At 33.9% G+C, this 24613-nt stretch overlaps 3 protein-coding genes across 11 annotated transcripts in view; 2 read left to right on the top strand and 1 right to left on the bottom strand.

Annotated features, from left to right (window-relative positions):
* The window catches only part of LOC7461205 (polyol transporter 5), a 36490-nt gene that overhangs the window by 3984 nt on the left and 7893 nt on the right, over positions 1 to 24613 (bottom strand). The window lies entirely within an intron of this gene.
* LOC7461203 (pseudouridine kinase) overlaps positions 13354 to 24613 on the top strand; it is a 37364-nt gene continuing 26104 nt past the window's right edge. The window contains exons 1-9 of one of the 6 annotated variants that reach the window (XR_008058984.1): positions 13355 to 13760; positions 13886 to 14014; positions 14139 to 14241; positions 14378 to 14425; positions 15058 to 15155; positions 15287 to 15401; positions 15558 to 15640; positions 16173 to 16731; positions 17150 to 17326. Coding sequence is in view for 5 of the 6 variants with exons in the window: in XM_024598463.2 (XP_024454231.1) it covers positions 13677 to 13760; positions 13886 to 14014; positions 14139 to 14241; positions 14378 to 14425; positions 15058 to 15155; positions 15287 to 15401; positions 15558 to 15640; positions 16173 to 16731; positions 17150 to 17208 (1278 nt within the window). In the remaining variant the exon portion in view is untranslated. Of the gene's footprint in view, positions 13761 to 13885; positions 14015 to 14138; positions 14242 to 14377; positions 14426 to 15057; positions 15156 to 15286; positions 15402 to 15557; positions 15641 to 16172; positions 16732 to 17149; positions 17543 to 24613 lie in introns of those variants that run through there. The other 5 variants (XM_024598463.2, XM_024598464.2, XM_024598465.2 and 2 more) reach the window with 5 other exon arrangements.
* LOC7469981 (putative pentatricopeptide repeat-containing protein At3g18840) lies at positions 18268 to 21611 on the top strand. 2 transcript variants are annotated; one of them, XM_002306053.4, is made up of 2 exons: positions 18268 to 20503; positions 20823 to 21611. In XM_002306053.4, the coding sequence occupies exon 1, from the start codon at positions 18367 to 18369 to the stop codon at positions 20398 to 20400; it is 2034 nt and encodes a 677-aa protein (XP_002306089.2). In that variant the 5' UTR covers positions 18268 to 18366; the 3' UTR covers positions 20401 to 20503; positions 20823 to 21611. The 2 variants fall into 2 exon arrangements, with proteins under 2 accessions (XP_002306089.2, XP_024454228.1); XM_024598460.2 differs by having other exon boundaries at positions 18268 to 20607.

The following is a 24613-nucleotide window of genomic DNA, read 5'->3' as shown; positions in this document are numbered from 1 at the left end:
AAACAAAAAAAAAAAAAAAAACTAGCTTGGACTAGTATCATGATCGAATCACCTGGCTCTTTGAAGCGACCTTCAAAAAAATATGAAATCATTAACTGGAACATGCACAGTACAGATGCATGGCAAGATCTTGGGTTTATACCTGGGACTCTAGTTGATGACTAGATTATGCTTATATTATGCTGCTAGTCATATTAATTTTTTTAATATAAAGAAAATATTTAGTTGTTGTTTTTTCTAGTAAAAAAAATTAAGTTGTGTGGGGATTGATCCAATGTGACTCGGTCTTTCTGACAGGTTCGGTCTTTTTGACAGGTTTAAAGATGACCCGAATAACCGGTAAAAATATAGTTTGACTCAAAATAAATATCTAAATGAAACTTTTTATAAATATTGAGACGACAACATATTAAATTAATTTTGCTCAACACGAGTTAACTTGTCAATTCACATGCCGAATCATGAAATCATACAAATTATAAAGCTCACTTTCTAATAAATTCAATGTTAAAAGATGAAATTGAAAAAAAATCAATTAAAAAAAAATAACCCGAGTCATCTATGGTTAACATGTTAAACCCGTGACCTGGATTATGAGACCAATATAACCCAATAGAAAGCAAATTGGAATAAATTATGAACCTTAATTCTAATCAACTCAATAATGAAAGATGAGATTGAAAAAGAAATCAATTAAAAAAAAAGATAAAAAATAATTCGAGTGAACCTGGATTAAACCACCAAACTTATGACCCAAGTCATGAGATGAAGATAATGTCATAGAAAACAAATCGAAACAAATCAAAAAGTTTAATTCTAAATTAACCCAATATTAAAGAATTAAACTGGAGAAAAAATTCAATAAAAAAAAATAAAAAGATTTGAATCAATCAAGTTAACCTGTTAAAACTACAGTTTGAGTTATAAAAATAAGATAATTTTATAAAAGATAAATAAATAAAAAATTTAAAGTACAATTTCTAGTTTTTATTTTTTTATTTCTATTATTAATGTTTATAATTACAATTATATAATAACGTTGACGGGAAAAAGTGCTTGCCCAAAGTCTCTGCCGTCTTCGCATCATTCATCTCTACTCTGTTTAAGATAACGACTTGGTCTATAAACAAAACTTTAGGACCAATTCGGCAGGAAATTAATGTTAACAAGTTCTGGCATTCATGCCTCCTGTAGAAAGGTATTCGCCGTTAAACTAATTCGTGCCTAGATTTTCCATTTTCCGACGAGATGCACACTTCTTTTCGTTTCCATTCTCCCTTCTTTATATTTTGCCTAAAGCAGGAGGTGATCAGTACCAATCTTCCAGAGGAAATTGGGTTCTCCTTTTTTTTTTTTTTTTTTTTAATGAGGATATATGTATTCATTTCCAATTTTGCATTTTGTTCGTAGAATCCTGTGTCCGATTATATTAATACGTACGGCAAAGCAGAGATAAGATGGGATTTTAATAATAAAACACTATCCAGAAATAAAAAGAATTTATCACACCATTGATTTAAAGATGCTCTAGTCATTTCACCCAGAAATAAAAAGAAATTGAGGCTAAATATCTCGGGTCGAGCTTAAGCCTTAAGGATGGTAGTAAAATTGGGTCAGTGACCTGTTTTCTCTCCAGATTAGCTCAATGGTCATAAAAGGAGATTCGAGGAGATCCCTCCATCTGATATTATTCGGAAAAGCCAATACCTCAAACACAGTTGCTCCCGAAAAAAAGAAATTGTGAAGAGTTTTCTCTCCAGATTAGCACGATCCCTTTTCAATTAATAATAATAATAATAATAATAAACTTTGTTCAGCCTTGTCAAAGAATTATCTCCACCTAATAAGAAGGTCTCAAGATATGATTTATATTATTCTCTAACACACCCCCTCAAGTAAAAGCCTTTTAAACTTGAAACTTGCACATGTCCACATTACGTTGTGCTTAATTTTTATCAAATAAATGAGGATGGTGAGATTCGAACTCGTGACCGCTTGGCCATAAATACTCCGATACCATGTCAAAGAACCATCTCAACCCAATAGATTAAACTGTTAAGTAAAATTTCAAAATATAATTTATATTATTCTCTAACAAGTCTGGCATGAACGGAAAAGCATAGAGAAGACAAGACAAGGGTCATTTTAAGAAGAGAAACTTAATAAATCTTGCAATAAAAATTTCAAGTGATATATATTTTTCCTGCACTCTGTTCATGTTTCGCATTCAACGGATGCATGCACCTTTTATTTTGTTAACTCTGTGTTTAAACTTTCAACGTCTTACTTATGCCATCGCACCTCTGCAATTCTATTTCGAATCGACACTAGCAGATGTCACTGTTGTACTGAAAGTGAACTTGGACAAATAATTGAACAGAGAGACCTTCGGCTCTAGAGATGGGTCCCCGTCTGCCTTTGGAAACACTAAACAGCTCGATATACGTCACTTCGAATTTTCTCATTGGCCTCGTGACAGAACAGAACACTACTACCATTCCTCTGCTGATTTCTCTGAACCACTACCAATCTGTGACAACAGCGAGCAGCTACCACAAAAAATATATTAAATCTGACAGAAGTAATGGTAATTAGTGATAGTTTAACTAAAGATTCAAGCATTCAGGCAACTCATTAATTTTCGTGCATTTTCCCCCCTTGATTAATTAGCATAATTCGAATATTGCACTGCCGATTTTGGCAGCATGAGAGTCACAGTTGGATTCAAAGTTCTGGTAAATCTGGACTCAGTCGAGTTCATTAATGACGAAATTTATTTTTCCTTTTATTTTTTTTCTACTAAACACAAATATCATATTTTTGCATTACTATATTTTTATACTCGAAAATATATTAAAATAATATTTTATTATTATTTTTAAAAAATTATTTTTAACATTAACACATCAAAACGATCCAAAAAACATAAAAATAATTAATTCTAAACAGTGTTTTAGCAATTCAGAACTGCATCTTAGATTTATCTCACATGAACCTCACTTTTCAAAGAGTTGCAAATGCATTTCCACCCCATCCACAAAATCCACAGCATCAATCCAAGCTTCTTTGACAATAAGTAGTTTTAAGGAAAAATTGTTTCATTTCTTGGAATTACTCTGCTTCTTTGACAATAAAGTGCATTCTCGCTTTATAATTTCAAGTTTGATACTGTAACATGCATCATCTCCATGTGCCGTGGTGTAGGACTTGGAATTTGGAGAGGGATGTCTCTCGATAGAAAACTTTACCACAAGAAAGAAGGCTATATGATTTTAGTCACTTTCTGTCTTCCATAAACCCAAGGATTTTTCTAGAAATGAAACACAAAATCCCACAACCTCACAATGCTCCATCATCACTTTCCTTCTCCAATCCGATACAGATCTCTGCCCTGCTAAATTCCAAAAGAGGAGGGGGCTCTGCTGTAATCATCTCTATCCAATCACTCCAAAAAAGAGCTTCGTCATGGTTAGAAACTGAGCTTGGACTGTCCTCGGAGGGGACCATGAATCATCAAAAGACACACGTGATGTAGAAATTGACTTCAAAGTAAACACACTGACTGCTTGGTCTTGGTTTTCTTTTAAATAATAATTAAGGTGTTAAAATGTCCAAAGGCGAAAGCTGGTAGTCCTACAAGGCAACTAGTGCTGGTTTCATGGAAAGAACGGGTTGTTGTTCAACTTCAATCCTATAATTTGAGCAAGGGGCGGTGTTATTTCTCAATCAATCTTATCACTTCATAGAACCAAAGTCACACCACCCGTTTCTTGCATCAACTTGGCTGTGTTTGATTTCTTTTGAATATTTTTGAAATTAAATATCTTCTTAATTGTGTCTAATTAAGACTCCTTTTCAATTCCGAATCTCATTCTGCTTTCTAATCTTGCACTCTATCATTAACTAGTTAAAATCTCTAAAAGGTGGCCGTTGAACAGCTGGTGGGGGAGTTGAATCCGTGGACAATTTATCAGCCAGCCAACCTTTACCAGTTTACGTTAACTTATTCATATCCAAGTGAAGGTTTTGTGGATAAACATAATCGCATTGCTAAATCCTATATATAAAATATCAAAAACAAAGATTTTGTAGAGAATATCTCTAATTATTTTTATTGATATTACAAGTAAGTGTGTGTGTGTATCTTTCTATTTCCACTTGCTTTGTTCAATCATGTTGAATGGCTTATTGTCACAAAATAGATTCATTGCCTCTTTTGGTTTAAATCCCAAGTGATTCCACAGATTTCTCAACCACAATAGCTCATATATCCTAAAAGCCATACCTCTATATTGTGTTTTTACTCCTCCAGGTTACGAGATTCCCACCGATAAAGGTGAAATATCTTGAATTAGATCATCTCTTATTAGTTGAGTCTGTCCAATCAGCATCATATACCCTTCTATCTTTGAATGACCATGTTTTGTGATCAATACTATTTTATTAGGAGCACTCTTTAATATCTCAATATATGTTTTACAACATCTATATGAGGCTTTCGTGGATCATGCATGAAGTGACTCACTGTATATATAATGTCTAGCCTAGTATAAGATAGATAAATTAGTTTTTCCACAAGTTATTGATATCTCCTTTTATTTGCTGAGTTTGAGCTTGAACACTGAAACAACTTATGATTCTACTCAATACAAGTTTCAACCGGCCGGTTTACATCGAAGCATTATTGTCTCAGATAATTAATAAATCAAGGATGTTTTTTCATTGTGACAAGAAAACACCATGATTTGATCAAGCTACCTCAATCCCAATGAAATATTTAAGGTCTCCAAATTGTTTCATCTCAAACTCGGAAGCTAAATACTGATGTTGCTTAGAAATCCCATCATAATCATCATCTGTCACCACCATATTATCAATATAGATAATTAAAATAATAATTTTACCATGTCTATGTTTCAAAAAGTGTGATCTAAATTACTTTATAAACTTGGTAAATCTACCAAACCAAGCTCCTAGAGATTGCTTTAATCCATATAGTGTCTTTTTCAGTTTACATATTATTGTTGAACCTGAATATGTTGACAAACAGAAGGAGGATCCATATATACATTTTCAGTTAAGTCACAATATAAAAAAGTATTTTTTACATCAAACTAAAGAAGTGGCCAATCTTGGTTGGCTTCTAATGATAAAAGTACTCTTACAATATTGAATTTAGCAATTGAAACAAAAGTTTCTTGATAATCTACACCATATGATTGTTTATAACCTTTCATGTTCAGCTAATCCTTATATCTCTCTACAATTCTATATGCTGTGTTTAATAGTAAACATCCATCTACACCCCCACAGTTTTATTCCTTGTATGCAAAGAAACAAGTTCCCAAGTGCCATTTTTCTCTAGTATATCCATCTCTTTTGTCATAGCATGAATCCACATAGAATCCTTTAAAGTATATTGTGTTTTACTAGGAATGGAGATAGAGGATAATTGGAATGTACATGATGTATATAACTTGGACAATTTTGCAGTTGACACATGATTACTTGTAGGATATTTCACTTTAGCTTTAGGGTCGGGTTCATATTTAGCTGGTGGTTAACCATGGTTAGATTGAGGCAGAAGATGGTATTAGAGTACTAAATTAGAATTACGATCATTATCATGAATATTAGAACCAACAAGAATGAGATTAGAAGGAATGGAATCAGAAAATGAAAATTCCTCTAGTGAGTTTCCCATAGAGGATTGGGTTAGAAAATAGCTAGGAGTATTGTACTATAATGGACTTGTTCTTGCTCTTCACATCTTTCATTTGCACTTGACTTTCGTTCTTCACATCTTTCATCTACACATTAAACTGAGGTTGATTCAACTTCTCGAGCTAAGTTCTTATCATGAGTTAGTATATCAAAAGAACATATATACTCATGAATGTGATTTTGAACTTCATATGTACTCCTCCCCTCAAGTGATAAATCAATGACCACTGTGGCGTAGAAGAGCTCGTGTTCAATTTTATTATCATCAGAATAAAAAATAGTATGATGATTGTTTTGCCATTACATAAGTCTCACACACAAATTAGAAAGATGATAACCATTACATAAGTCTTTTAAATAAGCCAAATGGAGGGTGATTCAATCATCGATGCCAAATCCAAATCTTCATCTGTTTTGATGTCAGCATAGTTTCACTCATAACATTTGCTGGTGCTTTTTTAGTAGGCTGCTGAAATCCGCTATCCAAATAGTACAAGTCTCCTCTTGTTTTACCACTGTCAATCCTCTTCTTGGTATGGATGTTCTATAAAATACAATGAGTAGGGAAAAACAAAACAAAACAATTATGAGACTTCGATATTTTGCTAACAGAGAGAAGGTTACAGTTCAGCGATGAAATAAATAGAACTTCAGAGATCTATGAAAAAGGTAGAAAAAGAACAGTGCCACTACTAATAATGGGAGATGACATACAGTTGGCATTAGTAACGATTATTTTGGAATAAATATAAGATAAACTACTAAATTTATGGTCATCACAAGTCATAATTATCCAATAATTATTTCTAGTACAAGAAAGAGATTTATGGGTAGAGTTTGTTAGACCTATCTTGGCAACAAAGGCTTCAGCAGTGACTAAATGGCCCTTTGAAATCGAATTCTCTGCCTCAGGATTAAAGGACTTGAAAGAACTAGTCTTACCCTTAGGATGCCAATCTGGACCATGGAGTTTTGAAGCATGTATCAATTACATAATTTTCTCCATTACAGTGAGTACACTTACGAGCTCCTTTCTTTGGATTCTGGCGAGAAAATGACCTTTTTGCGACCATATATTACCTCACAATATAATTGATAAGCCTTTGATGCATCTTGACTAACTGAGTAGGTTTGTTTGATAGTGTTCCAAATCTCCTTGATGGTAGGTGAACGAATGAAAAGTGACCTGATTTCTCTGGTCATAGCATCAAGAAGCCAAGATTTAACCATATAGTTCTAATCCTCCCAAGCTTCATATTCCTCTGAATTCTTATTCTTTGGAGCAACCTTAGTTCCGTAAATAAATCCCCAACTCTTCCTGCCTCTTATTTTATTTTTCTCATTCAAGGACCACTTGATGTAGTTGGTACCATCAAGTCTTTCTGGAGTAATAAGTGAAGACACATCTTGCATGTAAAGAGAAGGCAGAGTACTAGAACTAGACTTATTTATTTCTGCAGCAGATCCTATTTTATTTGTAATTGAATATGCCATTAAGATGAACAAAGAGCAAGATCAAGAGAGGGGACAAAAAAAGAAAGAAAGGGATATTAGTCACAACAATATGCAGGTGGTAAAATATTATGTGATCAAAAAAGACATAACCCAGCTCTAATTTCCTATGAAAGTAGAGATGTTCAGAGTTGACTCTGTACATGTCAAAAACAAAGGTTTTGTAGTGGATATCTCTACACACACATGCACAACAAGAACCCTTATAATTTATAGGGATTCACAGAAGATCTCCTTGATTTTAGAAGATTTACGATGACTAGAAGATTTTCCTTAAGATGTTATTAAGATGTACTATTCATATACAAAAGATACTGTAAGGTTCGTTGGCTTGTTTCAACATAAAAAAATTCGTTTTCTGCTAACTCAGGATTCTCATAATGGTTTAACTCGTACATATTCTTGCTGGGAATTCTTTCTTACCGGGGACTAACTTTCTTAAATAAATTATCCAGTCAGTGAAAGGTTTTACGAAATCTCTCCTTGGCCAAGTCGAACTGAATAAAGTTAAACAGAACAGCCAACTTGAAAGATCACTGTCAAAATGTTTGCTTCTAAGTTATACATAGACGCAACGATCGTAAATTATTATTTATTATTTATTATTAATTCTTCATGTTTGGTATATGGATAGCTTGTTTTTTAATGGATCGAAAAGAAGAACTTAATTTCGGTACACGTAATTTTCAGACATCAAATTGGTTCGTAGAAATTTCTTTGATCAATAATAATCTGACAGACTACATACACATCAACGATGTTTTTCCTTACATGAACACTACAAGTAACTTGAACCAACCGAACTTGCAATCCTAATGATATGCCGGAGTTCTTCTTGATATATACCAACGTGAACCAGCCAAACTTTCAGACACCAAATTTTAGTGCTAGTCATTATCATTATATGACTTTCTCGTCATAATCATTGTTCAACACAATCATTTTATATGATCACATAATCCCCTCCACATCATCCCAAGCAAAGGAGATGGCTACTAATGGGAGTCTCTATTTCGACAAAATGTGCCAACATAAGTTTAAAAACAGAGAATAATTTTTTGTCTAAAAGTGCCAGAGGTTGCAGAGAGCGTTGAAGGTGGGTCATTGGACAGGTTTTGTACACTTTCTTGCTCTCGATTAAAAGTTTATTATTCTCCAAATTAGCAGCAGATTAATGTGCATCTTGAATATATGCTTGAGTGCTAATGATTTACCTTGGTCATCGTGGGTCGTGTAAGATATTACTTGTGCATGTCCATTAAAGAAGTTGAGGTAGTTTTTGACTTGTCATTTTTATAGCCAGCTCTACCAGAGACGCAAAGGCCATTGTTGCGTTGTTGATGGTGAATTGTGATTGTAACATTGCTATAATCCGTACCAATAGAATGTGATGAGGCTTGCTAACCCAGTTGTGACTAGATGGCTAGATGCCATGCCATGTTTATTTATTTACTTATTAATATCACTCCTAGGTTTTGTGGGGGACTTAACTTAGCATCAGTTTTCAGTTTCCAAGTGGACAGAAAAAAAAACAAATCACTACCATACAACAACACTACTATGATCTTTTTCGAAGGCTCCAAACAGTACACATAAGCCAGCATTGTTGAGGAGGCACTCGTTCTGACGACCTTCTCTTCTTTCGTGATTTACACTTGTTCTGTCTTTCCCTTTGACTTTTTGCTGGACCACTTCGTTTAGTCAATGCTCATACTCAAGACCTGCAAATGGGGATGCGCCTGCAGTTTTCTATTTCGTTCGTCTAAACCACTGAAAACATCATTTGTCAAGATCTTTTCCCTCTGCATCACCGACATCACAAGCCGAGTCAGTCATCATCTTCATTCACAACTTGTTCCAAATCATCACGGTAATATCTGGTTCCCGCTTCAAGAGACAGATCGGCAGAGTCTAAAGGATTATCAATCTCTTCACTATCGCTCTCAGCATCACACTCTTCAGCTGCCTTCTTTTTCTTCTTCTTTGGCTTTGAGGTATTCATTTCATTCACATAAAAAATGCGGAAGACGAGATATTCTGGAGGCACATCAGTTCATGAAAGAATTTTGAGCCAAATCAAAAGGATTTATCTACAAAATTCTCAAAAAACAAGGTGGTGTTGCTGAAGCATAAAAAGCTCAAAAACCAAGTTAGTGTTGCTGAAGCTTTACGAAACCATGCTAAAACTGTGGCATAACTCCTTGACGAAGCATGTTACCACACCTTCAGCTTATAAAATGAGCATAGTATGTGGGAAGGATAGCCTAAATGTGCTGTTCAAAATCCATGGGAGACTTGACCTTGGGCTTGGAAGAATTCCGAGTCCTAGAAACAGAAACAGAAATAGATATATATTATAAATTGTTTAAATAAAATAAAAGAAGAAAAATATTATACAAGGCTATGTATATTAAAAAATTATTTGAATTTATTTTTTATTTTAAAAAATAAAATTCATTTATATAAAAGATTAAAAAAATTGCTTCAAAAATTAAACATACACAAAATAATTTTAAAAAAATCTCTATCCAAAAAATGTTAAATAAAAAAGTTAAAAACATATTAAGTGATATTAATTAATCAAAACCCGATTGTAACCCATTGACTATTTATTTTTTTAACCAAAATGATATCATTTTGATTTATAAAAAAAATTAGGGTTGACCCGGGCAAAACCTGTGACCCTTGAGGTGGGTCGACCACCCAGTCGGGTTTAAAAACTTTAGTTACGGCTTTATTTGTCAAACTTGTGATTTAGGTTATAAACTCAAATGGGTTAAATAATGTTTTTTTCTCTTAAATTTATACTTAACACACACACACACACACACACACATATAAAAGAATAACTATCATTAAAAAGAGGCTCTATAAAAAAAATAAAAGAGAGAAAATGTATTAATCTAAATATAAATAAATAAAATTAGAAAAAAATAATTTATATATAAAAATAAAAAAAAAATTTAGAAAAAAAAAAGTCAAGCGTTGTTAGTCCTGGCAGCCCGCCTAGCCCATTCGTTAGGGCTTGCATGTATGGGCCCCTTTTTTTTATCTTGCAATCTAGGGCGGATGACCGTCTTTCTTTTTTTTTGAAAAAAAAAATCAGACGACACATCCTCTAAGTTTTCCAGAATTCGACCATTATAATAGCTGGAAAATCAGACCATACAGTTCTTTAACTCAAAAACCCATTTTAAATTATTTTTTAACCCAAAACACCTAGAAAAAAAATCATAGGAGTCGTGATAAACCCATCCATGACCTCTAAAAATTAAAGATCTTCTCGAGCTCAAATATGTTGTTTTAGACAATTTGAAGGTAAAAAAAATCACATAATATGAATTCTCCTTGTCAAATGAAACCATATGACACAAAGATCGATTCTTTTGGTGGCCTAAGTCAACGTCAACAACATTTTCTCTCTCACCGCTGAAATTCAATGACCTTTCTCTCCTCTCTCAAATGAGATACTAAAAAATAACCAAAATAAACTTTTATATCAAAATAAAATTGATAAAATATTAAGGTACTGAGTATTTATAATTTCTAAAACATGATGACCAAATTAAACCTTTTGTAGTAACTTTAAAACCATCACCCATTTATAGCGTCTTTTCTATTTTAATCCTTAATTTTTCAATTTCATCCTTAGCCAACAATTTTTTTTTAATTGCCCTTGAATTTGGCTCATAGAAGATGCAATTGCATAACAAAAAAAATTGAGGACCAAATTAAAAAACAAAAAAATTGAACAATCCATTCATAGTAATGTTTGAAATGATGAATAGTGCAATCTTTCACATAGAAAAACACACTCATTTTAGTTTTCTACTTAATTAAGTATAACTCTAAAAGGCATAGGTTTTTCGCTATGTAAGGCTTCATTGTTCATCCTCTTACACATTACTGTAGATGGGCTGTTCAAAAATTTTTGTTTTTTCAATTTGATCGTCAAACCCCCCCTCCCCCCGATAATTTCAAAATAATAAAGGTGTTGAACATGAGTGACGTGACATAAGTTTCGTAAAAGATGCACTTTGATTCGTAAACTTTAAAAATCACACAAATTATATAATTTCAGTCCCTCAATATTTTTCCAATTCAACTTTGATACAAAAGTTCATTTTTTTTTTTATCTTTTATTCCTTAGTTGAGAGATAAGAGAGAGAGGCTTCTGGATTCTAGTGGTAGAGAAAAAAAAGTGTTGTTGACACCGATTTAGGCTACCAAAACATACGATATTTATGATAAATGGTTCCATTTGATGAGTGGAGTTCATATCAGATGTTTTTTTTACCTTCAAAGTTCATGAAAAATCCAATTTGAGCTCTGGTTGATATTTTGTTTTTGAGGTGGTTTTTTATGTCATAGATAGGTTAATCACGGTTTTTACAGTGTTTTATAAGTGTTTTGAAGTCAAATATAGGTTGGAAAATGGATTTTTGGGTTAAAAAAACATAAGCCTTGATTTTTCAGCCACCATAGTGTCTAGAATTTAGGCACATTAGATGACCCATCGTCTGAAGTTTTTTTTTAAAAAAACATTTAGAGTGAACAACAGTTGTAGACAAAAAAAGTTTAAGTACCTGGTCGCGTAGGCTTGCTAGGGTAGGCCTACATGTGGGCCCTAAGAAAATGGGTTAGGCGGGCTGGCCTGGCTGACCACGCCCAACAACGCCTGACCTTTGCTTCTTTTTTTTTCTAATTATTTTTTAAATTAATGATTTTTTTATGGTTGTTTCTCTATTTTTTAATTTATATTTAAATTAGTATTCATTATCTCTTTTATTTTGTTTGGAGAGCTTCTTTTAAATGACAATTATTTTTTTAGTTATGCTTTTAAATTTGAAGAGTTTTTTTTTATGATTTATCTATATTTGTTTTTATCTTTTTTATGAATAAAATTTATTTTTGAAAATAAAAAAAATATTATTTTTAAACAATATTTCTAATGTGCAGTATTGTAAGGTGTTATTTTCCCCTTTTATTTTATTAGATCAATATAATTTGTGTTTCTATTTCTATTATTGTTTACTTGAATAAAAAGATTATTTTAACAAATAAATTTAACAAATACAACTAGTTAAAGTTCTATTTTCGAGATTAAATATTTTAATCTACTTTTGTTTCTCGATATTTCATATTTTATTTTTAGATATCGTTAATGATTTTTAATTTATTTATTAACGCATATGGTTCTGAATTTATTTGATTACATGTATATATAATTTTTTTATTTAAATTTAAATTTTTTAAGCTATAAAAATACATTAAAAAAATCTACACACCAATTGCCTAAGCCCTATTGGACTCTGCCCGTCCAATCTCTTTTTATATATTCATGGATGGGATGAATGAGTAATAAATTACTAATTTATATATATATAAAAAAATTAAGATTAGGATCAGGAAAGTTGAATTTTTGGCGAGGGTTGTGGATTGCCGCACAAAAAAGCTCACCTGCCTTCGAGTCGAATAAAGAATGTCTTCTCTACTTCTTTTAGGCAGGTTGTTGGCCTGACATTATAATGCCATGATTAATGATAATTGTATTAAACATTTTTTCTCAAAAAATATCATATGTTAAATAAGTGAATTAATATATTTTGGTAACTTGATGATTGGAATTCTTCAACAATTGGTTTGGGGAAGAATTTTGGGGTAGGAAATCATGATTAGATTACTTAATCGGTGTTCTTAGCACTAATGATCATTTGTTTTTGTATTTTAAAAGTGTTTTTAAAAAAAAAATTAATTTTTTTTATTTTTTTCTTTGTTTTAAATTAATTTTTTTAGTGTTTTCAAATCATTTTAATGTATTGGTATTAAAAATAATTTTTTAAAAATAAAAATAATATTTTAATATATTTCTGAACAAAAAAATACTTTAAAAAACAACCGCTATTACATTCTCAAATACCTCTAACATTGATTGCTAGTTTGTTTCATATAAAATATTTTATTTTTATTTTTTATGCTTGATTTATTGAATATAAAATACTTTACAATCAAATAAAAATATAAGCTTAAAATAATATATAACTTACTATTCTTTAATATTTTAGAATACTAGCTTTGTTGATAAATCATGGACTCTATCATTGCTTTTTTAAGCACATATACACTAATTATTTTCCACGGATTGAAGTCAGGGAAGGTCACATGTCTGACCCATGCTTTGTGGGTTGCTGAATACCAACAGAAAGATTGGATCTTTTCTTCTATCCCAACCAAACAGCTTCCTCAACCAGGCCGGAACTACTGGGCTGAAAAAACATCGCTAGCTTCCACATGACCGGAAAAATGGAACACGCCTACAAAGTACAATCATAATTACAGTGCGAAGACAGCACTCGGTAGTTTGTTCCGAAGGGTAAAAGACCTTACTCTTGCTAGCGGAACAAAATCCAATACCCATCCGAGGAAACGACAGAGACTAAATGGAAAACAGTGCACAGAGGAGATTGGAACGTGTTTCTGGGCACCTGTTGTCTCCGATTGAAGTCAATAATGGTCTTTCCCAGGTTAGATTATTTCATTGCCTTTGTTTTCTTACTCGTGTTTTAGTGTTTTTCTGTCTCTGCTTGCATGTTCTGGTAGACTAACATGTCTGCTACTTTTGGTTATTACTGTTGTTTCTGTTTTGAAGGTTTTAATAAAAGGTGCGCATGGAAAACATGAGGAAGAAGGAGACCCAGTAGTTATAGGAGGCATGGTATTGGATATACATGCAACCCCTTCACTCCCTCTAAATCCTAGAACCACCACTCCTGGGAAGGTTTGTATTTATCTTCTCAAAACCCTTTTCTTCTTTTCTACTTATGTTGATAATAATCTTTATTTTTGGTAGAGGTTGTGATGCTAGAAAAATGTTGTCACATGAAGGGCCTAATTGTTTTCAGGTCCATTATGTACTAGGGGGTGTAGCAAGGAATATTGCTGAGTGTATGTCAAAGCTAGGAACTAAGCCTTATATGATTAGTGCCCTGGGAAATGACATGGCAGGTAATTATACCACCTCTGTTTTTTTATTCCTTGTGATGCATGGCTAGAGCTTTATAACCATTTCTTTGGAAGAGGTTTTGTGGTTTCAATGGTCAAAAAAACTTGTCAAAGTGAATAAAAATCTTCTTTTTGATAGGCAAGCTGCTGTTGGAGCATTGGAATTCTGCGAGCCTATCTACAGAAGGTTAAACCTTAATATTTACCACCAAAATCATCTGTAATGACTAAAGCTTTGCTAGCACTGTTGGTTTTATTTCATGTTCCTAATCTTTTATATAGTAGCTGGTTATGAGATGCTGTTTGCCACCAAAATCATCTGTAATGACAATGGCACATTATATACTGCTGTTTGTTAATATTTACTACCAAAATCATCTGTAATGACAACGGCACATCATGAGATACTGTTTGCCTGAGGAAACGACATGGATTTCAAAAAATAAATCAGTTGGCACGTTATGCATCCGTTGAAAAAACTTTTAAAAGTCATTTTTGAGAGCTATGAATTAAAATGCAATAAAAAGAGAAACAGAGACCGCAGGAGCTAATATAAAGGAAAACTATGGTAAAGCGCCTTCAGTGTCATTCAACAAATGTGTGTGTCTGAGAGATTTTCATTAGTGAGACCTGTTCCATTTTCTATGAATGTACTAGCTCTCTCCGCTGTACTTAAGAATTGAATAACAGTAATCAGAGAAGTGTTTATTTCTTTTTAAACTTTCTTCTCGGAAATCAATTGGCACAGTAATGAAAAGTTAGGTATGATTTAATTTAAGATATATGCTCCATTTTTTCATAATATCATCTGTGGAGTAGGCATTATGAAGCACCAAGATATCAAGACTCCTGTCATATGCAACATATTTGACACTGAAGGAGAGTTGGCAGCTGCTGTTGCTAGTGTGGAAGCAGTTGTGAGTTGATTTTTCGATGCGGATTGTGTTGAAATAGGAATTTTTTTTCCTTTTCTTTTGCTGGAAACTTGTATATGCTCAAGAACAGAATACCTTCAGAAACTTACTGCTTGTATGATAACTCTGTCCAGGAAAAGTTCCTAACTTCTTCGTGGATTCAGCAATCAAAGCAAAATATATTTTGTGCTCCTGTCATGATGGTTGATGCAAATCTAAGTCTCCCAGCTTTAGAAGCTTCTTGCCAATGTACTTGTAGCATATCACTGTAGACCCCCCCCCCCCCCCCTCTTTTCTCTTACGCACATTCTATCCTTGGCATTGGTGAATGATCAACTCTATGCTAATCATAAATCTCCCTGTTTCTACTTTCTTGTTTTTTAACTTTTTTTTTTTTCCACTCAGTGGCAGCAGAATCCAACACCCCAGTTTGGTTTGAGCCTGTTTCAGTGGCTAAATCTAGAAGAATTGTCTCAGTTGCTAAGTATGTGAGTGCTTCGATGTTTTCAATTACCTATGTCCTATCATCAATTAATATCAACAGTGCTTTCTAGGTCAGCCCCTTTGTTTTCTTTGTGAATCAAACTTCGTAATATTTTGTTGTGCATCAGAAATTAGCCAGATCAGTGTTACTGGCTGCTTTCTATTTTGCAATCAGTATCCTTTTCGGATACCTGAGGAAGGCTCTACTTTCTAGAATGAGTAGGTCATAGATGGAGTCATTCTGATCAGTAGGTTGGGTAGGATACATTGTAAGTTCTGCTCCACTTCCATCTTGATATATTGCTCATGTTTAATTTACCTTTCAACGGAAGCTAATCTCAACTTATGTGTCAGCAAGCTTTTAAAATAATACCAGTTTATTGTCTCATTTCAATTAAAGGGTGATCATACTTGATGAGTGAAACAGTAATTTAATACCTTAGAGCAGAAAGAATTGTTAGAGAAACTTCTTGAATTTGCAATACCTCTATTATTCATCACACATTGAACCCCAAACTGATTTGGAAACTTTTACAGGTAACTTTTGCTTCACCTAATGAAGATGAGCTTATCGCCATGGCGAATGCTTTATCTCATGAAAATATGTTTCGTCACATTGAAAGGGATTCCAACAGTAGGTGTTCAGTCGAATCTTTGTTCCAATTTTTGAAACCGGCAATCCTGGTTTTGCTAGAGAAGGGTATCAAGATAGTTGCCGTGACCCTTGGTGCAGATGGCGTGTTCTTATGTTCTAGAGGACCAAACGTAGTGAGATTTAGTTTGGATAGAACCAAAAAATATGGAGTCAGTGGACAGTTATATGATAAAGTGGTGTCCAGCTGTCCTTCAAGTAGATTTTCTGGTGCTCTGCAGATTGAGAGAAGCTCTCATCTTTTTTCTGTACATTTTCCTGCACTTCCTGCATCAGTTGTGAGGCTTACGGGGGCTGGTGACTGCTTGGTTGGTGGTACACTTGCTTCTCTCTGTTCAGGTTTAGATATTATGCAGAGCATTGCAGTCGGTATAGCAGCAGCCAAATCTGCTGTGGAGGGAGAGGCGAATGTGCCTTCAGAATTTAGTTTGGCCACTATTACAGGTATGCTTTTTAAGCTGAATCATTTTTGTCATGATAAATTTTGTTCGTAAAAGGAATCAAACAAATATTTATTATCATCTTATGACTTTCTAATAGCAATCATTATCAAAATTATTCTGAAGATAGGTGGTATTGCCACTTATGTTATCCAAGGCATAATTTTCACACATTTAGAAATTAGAACAGTCACATTCCAAATGCCAAGGAACTATCCAAGTATATTTCATCGGTGAAAGGTTGAAGACTATCCTGTGACCATTACCAAGGGGCATCCACTTGCTTGCCAGTGCAAGCCCAGTCCAGATGGTCAATCTGACCAATAACCTCGACTCCCTTTTGGTTTTACAAATAATATCTTGAATCAGATCATCTCATTAAGACTGCAAGTAGTGATTTTTTTGAGTTTCTTTTTGTGCAGACGATGCAAGGTCCATATATTCTGCTGCCAAAATTCCGTTTCATCAATCAATGCTTTAATCCATGTGATAGATATTGTTGTATGTTGAAAAACCACAAGTCGAAGCAGTGAACCACTCAGATTTTAGTAAATCAAACTGGAATTGAAGCTTCAGCATGCCCTACACAGTAAGGGCACCTTTCTAGGAATGATGTCAATCTCTCTTCTGACAATTGTATTCATGTTTTGAGTTGTTGTCAGTTCTTGCTTGATTTGTATGAAGGGAACCACATTGTTTGTCCAACCTTGCATGGACATCAACTCTTTGTAATGCCAAAGGGAAACGTTTCTGTTTTCTTTTCATGCTGGTTATGAAGTTGGAAATCTAATGAAAAAACCACCCTTTCCTGCTCGGATCCATGCTATCTAACTATTTAGACCATGAAAGGACCAAGCCCATCAACTATCAGTAATGTCAATTTTACTGAAATCACTTTCAGAAGAATCTCAAGCACTGAATAAGTGGATTCTACTGGTGGATTTTATAAATTCAAAGATTGAAATCCTTAGTTGTCAGACAATGTTGTTCCTAGAATTGTGCAGTCAGTTTCAGTCCACTCTAAAACAATGTTGTTCCTAGAATTATTATTTTTTTGATGTTTTAGTTTATTTTTAAATAAAAATAAAATAAAAATGATATTATTTTAAGATTAGCATTACTCAACCATATCAGTGAAAATCTGGCCAATATGTTTATGCCCAAAACCTCACAATTTAAACATACAAGATCTCCCTGGCCAGACCCGTTGGAGCCCAGAGAACCCTCCATTGTTACCCTCTTGCTTATAATGAACAACACCTAGTTCGCAATTGGACAACGTGTAGCAGAAGTCATCGTTTTCCCCTTCTTACCGTTTGGGAACGGGCGTGGAACGCATTTCTAAAAAAATTTTGTGTTACAAATTATATTTTTTATATATTTTGAATTATTTTAATTAAATTAAAAATTATTTTTTTATATATTTTTTGAATTATTTTAATTAAATTAAAAATTATTATTTTTTATATATTTTGAATTATTTTAATAGAGTAATTCCAAAAATAATTTTTAAAAACTAAAAATATATTATTTTAATATATTTCAATACAAAAAACACTATAAACCTCACTCTCTAAACTGTTCAAAATCGCTTCTGCAATTCTGTTCATGCATTGTTTTCTTCGATGTATCTCAGTAAATGAGGTCCTTAAAAGATGGACTGATGCGACATGTCCGATCCATAAAGTCTGGTTTCACACTACCAATCTTAACCTCAAATCAACTCGTTCATTTATACTCCAAGCATTGCCTTATAAATGAAGCCCAGAAACTGTTCGATGAAATGCCTCAAAGAAACACTTACTCCTGGAACACTATAATATCTGCCCACATAAAATCCCAAAACTTAGCACAGGCAAAATCCATTTTTGATTCTGCTTCTGTTAGGGATTTGGTCACTTATAATTCTATGTTATCGGGTTATGTTAGTGTGGATGGATATGAAAGAAATGCCCTTGAATTGTTTGTTGAAATGCAAAGTATAAGAAATGAGATTGAGATTGATGATCTTACTATTACAAGCATGGTTAACTTGTTTTCGAAGTTATGTAATTCGTGTTATGGGAGGCAATTGCATTCATATATGGTGAAAACCGGTAATGATAGAAGTGGGTTTGTTGTGAGTTCTTTGATTGACATGTATTCTAAATGTGGGTGTTTTAAAGAGGCTTGTCAGGTATTTAAAGGTTGTGAAAGAGAAGGAGGTTTTGATTTGGTCTCAAAGAATGCGATGGTGGCAGCGTATTGTAGAGAAGGGGATATGGAAATGGCTTTGAGGTTGTTTTGGAGGGAAAGTGAGTTGAATGATTCGGTGTCATGGAATACATTGATTTCGGGTTATGTTCAAAATGGTTATCCAGTGGAGGCACTGAAGTTGTTTGTGTGTATGGGGGAGAATGGTGTTAAATGGAATGAACATACTTTTGGTAGTGTTTTAAGTGCTTGTGCTGATTTAAGGAACTTGAAGATTGGCAAGGAAATGCATGCTTGGATTTTGAAGAATGGACTGGGTTCGAGTGCTTTTGTAGAAAGTGGCATTGTTGATGTTTACTGCAAGTGTGGGAATATGAAGTATGCAGAGTCATTGCTTTTGACAAGGGGGGTCAGAAGTTCCTTTTCCATCACTTCAATGATTGTGGGGTTTTCGTCACTAGGAAACATGGTGGAAGCTTGTAGGCTTTTTGATTCTTTGGAAGAGAAGAATTCTATTGTTTGGGCTGCATTATTTAGTGGTTATGTCAAATTGAAGCAATGTGAAGCTTTTTTTGAGCTTCTACGAGAGTATATAGCCAAGGAAGCTGCGATTCCTGATGCTTTGATCCTTATCAGTGCATTTAACGTGTGTGCATTCCAAGCTGCCCTTGGTCCTGGGAAGCAAATCCATGGTTATGTATTCAGAATGGGGATTGAAATGGACATGAAGACGACTACAGCTATGATTGATATGTACTCAAAATGTGGAAGTATACCATACGCAGAAAAACTGTTCCTGAAAGTTATTGAAAGAGATTTAGTCCTTTACAATGTTATGCTTGCTGGATATGCTCATCACGGGCATGAGATTAAAGCTATAAATTTGTTTCAGGAAATGTTGGAGAGAGGAGTTGGACCAGATGCCGTTACTTTTGTTGCACTTCTGTCAGCTTGCCGTCACCGTGGATTGGTTGATTTGGGTGAAAAAACATTTTATTCCATGACAGAAGATTATCACATACTGCCTGAAACTGATCACTATGCATGCATGATTGATCTTTATGGAAGGGCTAGCCAACTAGAAAAGATGGTCCTGTTCATGCAAAGAATTCCTATGGAGCATCAGGATGCTGCTGTCGTTGGGGCATTTTTTAATGCATGCAGGCTAAATAATAACACAGAATTAGCAAAAGAGGCAGAGGAGAAACTGTTAAATATTGAAGGTGATAGTGGAGCTCGTTATGTGCAGTTGGCTAATGTTTATGCTGCAGAAGGGAACTGGGCTGAGATGGGGAGGATTAGGAGGGAGATGAGAGGAAAGGAGGCCAAGAAGTTTGCTGGTTGCAGTTGGGTATACTTGGATAATGAAGTCCATTCATTTACCTCTGGTGATAGAACCCATACAAAAGCAGAGTCTATCTATTCGATGCTGGAGTTCTTGATGGCAGAATTATATGAAATCGCTGGGGCATTCCGTTAGATAATGTTTTGCATATTGGCATGCCAACATGGTTCAAAAGCTTGCACAACCTGCAATGAGGATGAAGAGTTGGAGACTTCGAGTAGCCGCAGATGTTTAGCAGGTATATTGAAATATTCAAAAGCTAGTCTATCGTGAGAGCACTTCATGATTGTCTTTATTGGGAAAGATGAGAAGATCATGTTCTAATTCCAATGGCCCTTTCTGGTATGTGCATGCGGCAGTGTCAGATTCCTCACGTGATGCTTTATCCCTGCATGCTAAGAAACAAACTCCGTAGTGCATTGGTCAATGATGTCTTTCCACCAGAGTCATATCAATCTTAATAGTCATGCAAGATTGTTTTGTGCTTCAAATAACCTTTTTTTTTCCAGATACAATAACATGTAGGAGTTTAATTAATTTTGGTGGTTCTGAAACAGGATAAATAACTGAAGCTTTTGAGGAGAACTGTTACTGAAGCCAAAGCAAACATCCAGACGAAGAAATGCTGGAGAGCAAGATGTTTAGTGTAGAAGCAACCATCGCAACTGTTCTGTTTCTAGGACTCGAAATTCTTCCAAGCCCAAGGTCAAGTCTCCCAAGGATTTTGAACAGCACATTTAGGCTATCCTTCCCACATACTATGTGCATTTCGTCAAGGAGTTATGCCCCAGTTTTAGCATGGTTTCGTAATGCTTCAGCAACACTACCTTGGTTTTTGAGGTTTTTATGCTTCAGTAACACCACCTTGGTTTTTGAGGTTTTTATAGATAAACCCTTTGATCTGGCCCAAAATTCTTTCATTAACTGATGTGCGTCCAGAATATCTCGTCTTCCGCATTTTTTTATGTGAATGAAATGAATACCTCAAAGCCAAAGAAGAAGAAAAGGAAGGCAGCTGAAGAATGTGTGATGCTGAGAGCGATAATGAAGAGATTGATAATCCTTTAGACTCTGCCGATCTATCTCTTGAAGCGGGACCAGTTTTACCGTGATGATTTGGAACAAGTTGTGAATGAAGATGATGACTGACTTGGCTTGTGATGGTTTCTTCTTATTGGTGCAGGCCTGCAATAAAGATTGCTGAAATTGGGTGTAAGCGATCTTTTGGTCGCTCCGAGGTAGCTTGAATTTGCTAGTTAAAGTCCATTAATGGACCCTCTTAGATCATCAAAATAAACTCATGGAGTTAATTTCATAAAGAAGACCCAGAGTAGCTTGCTTTTTGACTGCTTTCCACTTCGACTTTTATAAATCTCGCAGACTATGAATTCATCATTCACTATCCATGCCTCAGTAGATAGAATAAAAACTGTATGGATGACAACAAGCATGTTCCTATGGTACATAATTTAGGATACTGACCAGCTACGTGACCTGCGTTACATCTAGGTTTAAATATTTTTATTTTTTTATAAAAATATATATATACAAAAAAAATTTAATGTATTTTTATAGTTAAAAAATTATAACAAATCAAAAAGTTTATGTATACATGTAATTAAATAAATTAAGAGTTATGTGCGCTAATAAAAAAATTATTAATGATATTTAAAAACAAAACTTGAAAAGCCGAGAGATAGATGTAGATTAAAATATTTAATCTTGAAAATTGGATATTAAATTGATTGAATAAAATAAAGAAAAATAACATGTAAGGCTACACATGTTAAAAATATCATCTGAAAATAAATATTTTTTATTTTCAAAAATATAATTTATCTATATAAAAGATAAAAACAAAACCATAGATGAACTAGAAAAACCTCTCTGAAAATTAAACGCATAACAAAAAAAAATCAATATTATTTAAAAGAGGTCATCTAAACAAATAAAGGAGAGGATGTTTTGTCTATCTTTTGACCCAAATAAAAAATCAGGGCCTATGCTCTTTTGACCCAAAAACCCCTTTTGCAACCCGTTTTTGACCCAAAACACCCTAAAAACCATGACAAACTCATTCATGGCCTCAAAAAAACACCCCAAAAACCGAACTCAACTCGAAACATAAAACCAACCTGAGCTTAGATTTATTTTTTCATAAATTTTTAAGGTCTAAAAACACCTAATATGAACTTCCCGCATCAAATGGAACAATTTAACACCAAAATATTTTATTTTGGTGGCCTAAATGGATGTCAATGACAAGTTTCTCTCTCTACCGCCGGAATCCAGCGATTCCTCTCTCTCTCCTCTCTCAACTAGGAACCAAAAAATAATAAAAATAAACATATGTACCAAAATAGATTTGGAACAATTTAAAGGAACTGCAATTATATAATTTACGTGATTGTTTAAGTTGGAGGACTAGAGTGAATGTTTTCCAAACTTATGATACGTCATCAATGTTTGCTGCATTTTTCATTTCGATCCTCCCTCTTCCAATCTCATCCTTTAATAAAAATTTGAAATCAATTGCTCTTTAAATAAAACTTGATCGCCTAAAAACAAAGTTTGAGGATCAGATTAAAAAAAGATTTGCATAATTACAAATATCCAATGACAAATATACAGTGAAAATCTCACGCATTTTAGTATATAAGTAATAAAAACCATAACCTTATATCCAATCCCATCCTCAAATCTTCTGGAGACAAGCTTCAGTACATGTTGTATCTATTCTTACAACCATATAACCCACCAAATAGTAAATTAAAAGCAAATTGAGTGGATTAAGTTTCAAATCTACAGAATTTATTCTGAATGCTTGAATCTTCAGCAAAAATGTGATTTGCCTCACAGAAACAATTATCTCCTGACTTCAAGTAACATACGAGAGTCAGCAGTTTGGTTCTGTTCACTTAGAGTGGTTTCCTCGTCATTGTCGCTTTCAGTTTCAGCATCGGATTCCATGACTATAAGATCTGGGATTGCGTCTCGCCCATATATCTTGGTTAGCTCCTCCTGTTTCATTGATCAATCATATTCTTTCAGCAGCAACTTATTTAATTTTGATGTTGAGGGGGAAAGGGGGAAAGCGAACAAATGGATTAACTTCAAGTCCCATTAGTAGTGAGTATTAGACTTCATTTGAAAAAGAAAAAACAGACAGATTAAGAATATGAAAGAAGCTGGGTTAGGGGGTGAACCATAATGGATTTATTTTCATCTTTAACTCTTTCACATTTCTTAAGAAGATTGTCCATCTCAGCTTTAAGTTTAGACCACTCAGTTCTCAATCCCACAGCCATTGCTTGTAAATTTTCACATTCTCGCTGCATCATACAAAACACAAAATTCGAAATATTAATTCTAACAAATGACAGTATTCAAATATAGAATCCAAAAGTTGTGATCTAAAGTTTTTTTTTTAAAAAAAACAATTCACAACAATTTGTCTTTTATTTTCTTCTCTCTTTTTAGTGACATTCTAAGAAATGGTGATGAGACTAGTGGCGTGCTAGCAAGTTGCTCGCCTACCAAAAAAGAGGTTGTTTAATGACCTTGCACTAAGATTTGTTGAATACATTAAGCTATCATCATTAAAACTAATGACTGAGTTTTGCAGACTTACATTATTGGTTTCACATAATTTCATGTTTACTACCCGTCTTAGGCCATATTGTATATAAGAAGCGGGAAGTACCGGTGAAATGTAAAACCTGTACTGAACATTGTAAGCAGATAACGTAAGAAGCCAACATAAAAAGCCACCTCCCCCTTGGGTCTGGAATTTTTTCATGTGCCTGACATCCACATGATGTGACATATGAAAGAAGAAAGTTTAGATCCTAATTGAAATAAGCGAGGCAAGAGATTTTGACTGATAACAAGGTCAATAATCTGCCAGTGGGTGCATGGATTTTATACAGCAGGCCTGCAACTCTTGCAGGGACAGGGCTCTGGGACCCATATCCACCCCACCCTGCTTGAAGCTGAGAACAAGATGAGACGAGGAGCTAATAGTTTTACAAGATGGGTGCATAGAAGATGACATCCACCCTAAGCCTATATTGCCTGATTGTGGATATGATTCTCTGCAATAAAAGTATCATGGACATGATAAATTATCATGCGTATACTCATAGGTGTAACATATCCTATGCAAATGGTTCGTGCCTGTTTGGAATTTGAAGTTGAACTCACTTTTGTTAAAATTTGATTTTTTTTGTTTTAAAATAATTATTTTAGTATTTTCTAGATCATTTTATTGTGCTAGTGTATTTTTAAAAATAAAAAAAATATTATTTTAATATATTTTTAAATAAAAAATAATTTGAAAAACAACATC

This window comes from Populus trichocarpa, chromosome 4 (genome assembly GCF_000002775.5).
Source record: "Populus trichocarpa isolate Nisqually-1 chromosome 4, P.trichocarpa_v4.1, whole genome shotgun sequence".
NCBI lineage: Eukaryota > Viridiplantae > Streptophyta > Magnoliopsida > Malpighiales > Salicaceae > Populus > Populus trichocarpa.
Note: the sequence above shows the minus strand (reverse complement) of the source record. Positions and strands in the feature narration are given on the sequence as shown.

Coding starts and splice junctions, on each gene's coding strand:
- LOC7469981 (XM_002306053.4), top strand. CDS start 18,367: ATGAGGTCCTTAAAAGATGGACTGATGCGACATGTCCGATCCATAAAG.